Source organism: Hipposideros armiger, unplaced genomic scaffold (genome assembly GCF_001890085.2).
Source record: "Hipposideros armiger isolate ML-2016 unplaced genomic scaffold, ASM189008v1 scaffold_63, whole genome shotgun sequence".
Lineage (NCBI taxonomy): Eukaryota > Metazoa > Chordata > Mammalia > Chiroptera > Hipposideridae > Hipposideros > Hipposideros armiger.
The window spans coordinates 3,484,404-3,489,364 of record NW_017731413.1 but is presented as its reverse complement, the minus strand read 5'-3'; the positions used below and the strand labels follow the sequence as shown (position 1 = coordinate 3,489,364).

General features: G+C 38.1%; 1 protein-coding gene across 1 annotated transcript in view; it reads left to right on the top strand.

Moving 5' to 3' along the window:
• The window catches only part of CFAP54 (cilia and flagella associated protein 54), a 294,961-nt gene that overhangs the window by 216,726 nt on the left and 73,274 nt on the right, over positions 1 to 4,961 (top strand). Inside the window, 2 exon segments of the mRNA XM_019641676.1 lie at positions 3,734 to 3,813; positions 4,528 to 4,532. Of these exon segments, the coding sequence (XP_019497221.1) occupies positions 3,734 to 3,813; positions 4,528 to 4,532 (85 nt within the window).

Below are 4,961 nucleotides of genomic sequence, written 5' to 3'. Positions count from 1 at the left end.
TAAAATTATTTTTATAATAAAACGAAGATGCCATTCGCTTTCTTCTTGTGTTTTTGTATTTGCATTGATGCTGCAAAAGCAACAGTAGTAAAACCTTTGGCATCTCACTGTGAACCAAAGAGATGGCACCAACCCTACTAGTTGTCATTACAAACTTCACTGCCACACACTTGCAATTAAAAATGAAGCCACTTTCACTTAAGAATGCCTCTCATGAAGCATTAGAATCTTACATTTATAAGTCCCTATCCATGAATCTATTTTTAGTATTCTGTGGGAATATTAAATGGGAAATGCATCTAAAGCACTTCTGTGGCATATCAAAGTCTGATAGGAACTTTTACTATATCATTTCCATTGAAAATAAATAATGTGAACATATGTATATTTAGATATATGTGACTCTAAAATATATACCTTATTTTCTGTGGAAGAACATAGAACTCTTTTCTCTAAACACTGTTGCAGACAGCAACTGCAGCCCTAGAAAATATTTTTTGTCATGTACCTTCGTTATTTCCCTAGCTCTCTACATGTCTTAGGCCCTTTTGGTACTGGAGATATGAGTGAATTTTTTTTTTTTTTAGGCAAGAAGAAGGAAACTAGAAACTAAAAATTACAAAATGGCCACAGTGTCACAATAGAACTTTAATTTGAAGACCAGATAGACATATGCAAATAATGTGCAAGTGAATCAGAATCGCTCCTATTTTAAATACATGAACCTGGCCCTTGGGACAAAACCTGCAAAAACTTTGATGTTATTGCCTTTTTGCAGCGGAGTTGTCATTTGGGGAAGCCTACTGTCAAGATGAATGAGTTTTTCTTAGGTGAACTTTACCCCCAACGAGCTTCTGTTTGGGCGCTGCTGGAAGTGTCGGACAGTCTCTTTCCCAAATGATGGTTAGCTTGACATTTCATGATACTTCTAATAAAATTATATGTCAAGGAAATTGAAAGGCACATTCCCTAGGGTGACAGGTAAAGTGAGCCACATGGATTTTTATGAGAACAAACTGACCATTTTTGTCATGAATGTTAATAAGAAATAAATGGGATCAAAGTTATTCAAACTATATTTCTACTTCTTTTAGGGCTGTCTCAGAATCCTGTCTTTTTTTTTTTTAATAAGTCTTCCGTTCTATTCTCCTTTCTATTTAATTTATTGTCTAAATGGGATAACAGTTAAGTCTTTTAATTTTGTGTCAGAATGAGACCCCCTTCTTTGGGGACTTTAGACTGTTTATAGTGGGTAATCCACCCACACTTCGGTCTCTCAAGTGGAAAGGAAAAACTAGAAATTTTCCATTGTGCAACTAAGCAGTACCAGGTGGATTAGTCCATACTCGTATGTTTATATGTTATTCATTAAGTTTTGGAGTTAGCAAGATTCCAAACCACATACCTCATTTCTCCTGAAATCAGAATTTGGGCTTCAGAATCAGAAGGGTGGGATCGGCACCACTTTCTTTTTCTGGGGTCCTCTAGTAGCCAACGCATGCTAGTCTCAGAAGCTACGTGGTAAACAAGGTGCCATAGAAACATGTGTATCCTTGAGGGAGGAAGGGTAGTGGAGGAGAGGAAATTTCATACTTGCATACATAATGAATCAGTGTTACCACTTTTTGTTGTTTTATTGCTTGTTTCTTAGTTTTATTTTAAATAAGAACCAATATGTTTTTGTAATCAGAAACAATATCTTAGAAAACATTCTACCAATATCTATACCATTTTAATGACTCTGTAGAATCTTGGGAATTTAGAATTCAGTAACTGCTGGAAGTTTTTGATTCTGATTAACAACTTAGAAAAAAAATCAATTTAATGCCCCCATCCCTCCTGGCTAACTCAATAAATGAATAGTGATAACAGCTAGCATGCACCAAGTACTATCCATTTGCCAAGCACACCCCACTCTCACTAGAATGTCAGCTCCATGAGGGCCGGGACTGTATCCATAGACCTTAGATTTGTTCTGGCCCAGAACAGGTACTCAATACATATTTTTGAACAAATGAAAGAATACATACCTCATTTAATCCTTATAATAATTCCATTTCAATACTCTGGGAGCCTGCAACAGACTATATCTTCGCCCAAGCATCCATGAACACTGATAAAGCTGATTATATACTGGGCCAGAAACCTCAGTAACTGACCGTAGTCCAGGGATGAGGGAGGCCTCTGGAATGTGTATCTGGAGAAGTGACATGACCTGATTTACACCTTGATGAGATTGCTGTGGCTGCTCTGTGGAAACCAGGACTGCAGGGCTAAGAGCCATGGCTGGGAGACTGGTCAGGAAGCTCCCACAGTCATCCAGCCAGGAGGTGACCATGGGTTGGACAAAGGTGTTAGCACTGGAGGAGGTGAGGTGAGGAGCTGCTGGCTGGTATCAATATTTTGAAGATAAAGCTGACAGAACTTGTTGATGGGATGAATATAGAGTGTGAGTCAGAGAGAAAGCAATGGTGATTCTGGGCTCTGCCTGTGGGATGGAGGACAGGGAAGAGGTCTGGGTTTGGTGGAGGAGGTGGAAGCAAAGGGATCTACTTGTAACCTATAAGTTTCCTGGGGCTGCCATCACAAAGTATCAAAAATCAGGTGGATTAAAACAATAGCATTTTATTGTTTCACAGTTCTGGAGGCTAGAAGTCCAACATCAAGGTGTCAGCAGGATCACCCTCTTTCTGACAGCTCTAGGGGAGAGTCCTGCCTTGCTCTTTCTAGTTGATAGTTTGCTGACAGTCCTTGGCATTTTTTTGGCTCATAGATGCATTGCTCCAGTCACATGGCCGTCTTCTCCCGGTGTGTCTTCATATCATCTTCCCTCTGTGAATATCTGTTTCTCTGTTCAAATTTTCCGTTTTATAGGGACATCAGTCATATTGGAATAAGGTCCACCCTNGAAGACTCAGTCCCAGATCTTCCTGCTGGGCCTTTCCCAGTGCTCAAACCCTCCCTTATACTCAGCTGACCCCCAGCTCCAGAACCGCCTTATGTAGGAGAAGAGCCAGGTAGGTTGGAGTTGGAAGAAGAAAGTCAGGTGTGTTCAGTCCCATGTTCTTCTAGACTCCCTCTTCCTACTTGGCAAACAGTCTTTCAAATAGATAATTTTTGCAGTAATTCCTTGTAGTTTTTTCCTCTCTCTACTATAGGAAGTCTAGAAGCCACGTTTACCTAAACAGGTGAAGTCTGTGATCTAAATTCTCTCAGTTCTCCCTATCTCAGAATAAGGGCCAGCTTTGGATTGTGGGTGGGAACTTTGAGATATTTGAGGATTGTGGAATGTGCTGTTTCAAATGGTCTTACTCTCTGCTCTTGGAGCAATGACTTTGTGTAAATCATCCGAACTGATGCTTCCAAGGAGATCTTATTGAAATATTATAAAAACCTGGAAGATTCAAAATGCTTTGAAGACTTTAAGGGGTTCTGGAATTCCAGGGGAGGACCCACTACTTTATATCAGTAGCTGATCACTTAAATAACATCACTAAGCATCCAAAGGTCCTTTCAGAGTTGTCTGATTTGCTGTAAGAATCAGTCTCAGTCTTCTAATGTATGATGTTTAGAGACTACTTGATATAGCAATATATTTCTATATATCACTGTGGGTTTTTTAGCATTAAATTTATGGATAGTTTCCCAACTAATGATGAGTTTTATAAACTAGAATTAATATTTCAACTAACCATAGATATCCTTGATTTCTCCAAAATTTTGTGTCTTATAGAGCTAAATTTAAAGGATGATGGAGGCTCATTTAGTCGTCTTATAAAAGTGAAAGATGACTTTACTCTTAGCAAAGTAAAGGTAAGTTTGAAAATGTTTTCAAATCATGATAAATCAGTTACCAAGATGCCCACTATTAGGCCATGGACAAGCCCACTTTCAGGATTGTGCTTACTGTTGGGAGACCAGGTAGCTTTTCTTGAATAAAAATGGCTTGGGAAGAGAAGGAGTCTAGTCCTCATGAGAAAAGTAGATGCTCAGAGGTGTCAGACTTCAACTTTACAATTCGATTAGGTGCTGAAGAATATCTGATTCTTTCTTTGATGGAATTTGAATCTTCCATACTGTTTCTCATTTCCTAATAATAATAGTGATGGCAACAGCAACAAAAACAGCTAACATTTTTCAGTGCTTACTACTGACGGGCACTTTGCATGATCATTTTCATAACTCTATGATGTAGGTATTAATCATATTTGAACTATATTGTGCTGAACCATGAGAAAACTGAGGTTTAGACAGTAAGAAATTCACTAACATCATGCAACTAACAAAATACAGATCATGTTATTAACCATTATACCAATTGCCCTAGAACTTGTATAATATTTACTGCTTTGTACAAACAAGATTTTAGAGACCTGCTCCTTGAAAGATTAGTTGGTTCCTGTTTATTTTGCCATGTCAGGTTGCTGTTTCCTATTGATTATCCACTGTGAAATCTCATTATCTTCACATTACCAGTTAGGTGACCACCGTTTAACTTGAAATACAGTCAATCCTCATTATTCACAGATTCAGTATTTGCTAATTTGCCAATGTTAAAATTTATTTGTAACCCCAAATCAATATTTGTGGCTCTTTTGTAGTCATTTGTGGACATGAGCAGAACATAGAAAAATTTGAGTTGACCAACCTACATATTCCCAGCTGAATTGAACAAAACAATGCTCTGAGTTTTTATTTCCACTCTCATACTATAAACAACTGTGCTTTTCATGGTCTGTTTATTGCGATTTTTATTTTGCATTTTTGTGCTTTTTTGTTGGTAATTTCGCTATTTAAAATTACCCCCCAAGAGTAGTGCCGTCTAGTGTTCCTAAGTGTGAGGAGGCTGTGATGTGCCTCGTGGAGAAAATAAGTGTGTTAGATAAGTTTCAGTCAGGCATGAGTTATAGAGCTATTGGCTGTGAGTTCAAGGTTAATGAATCTATAGCATATATTAAATA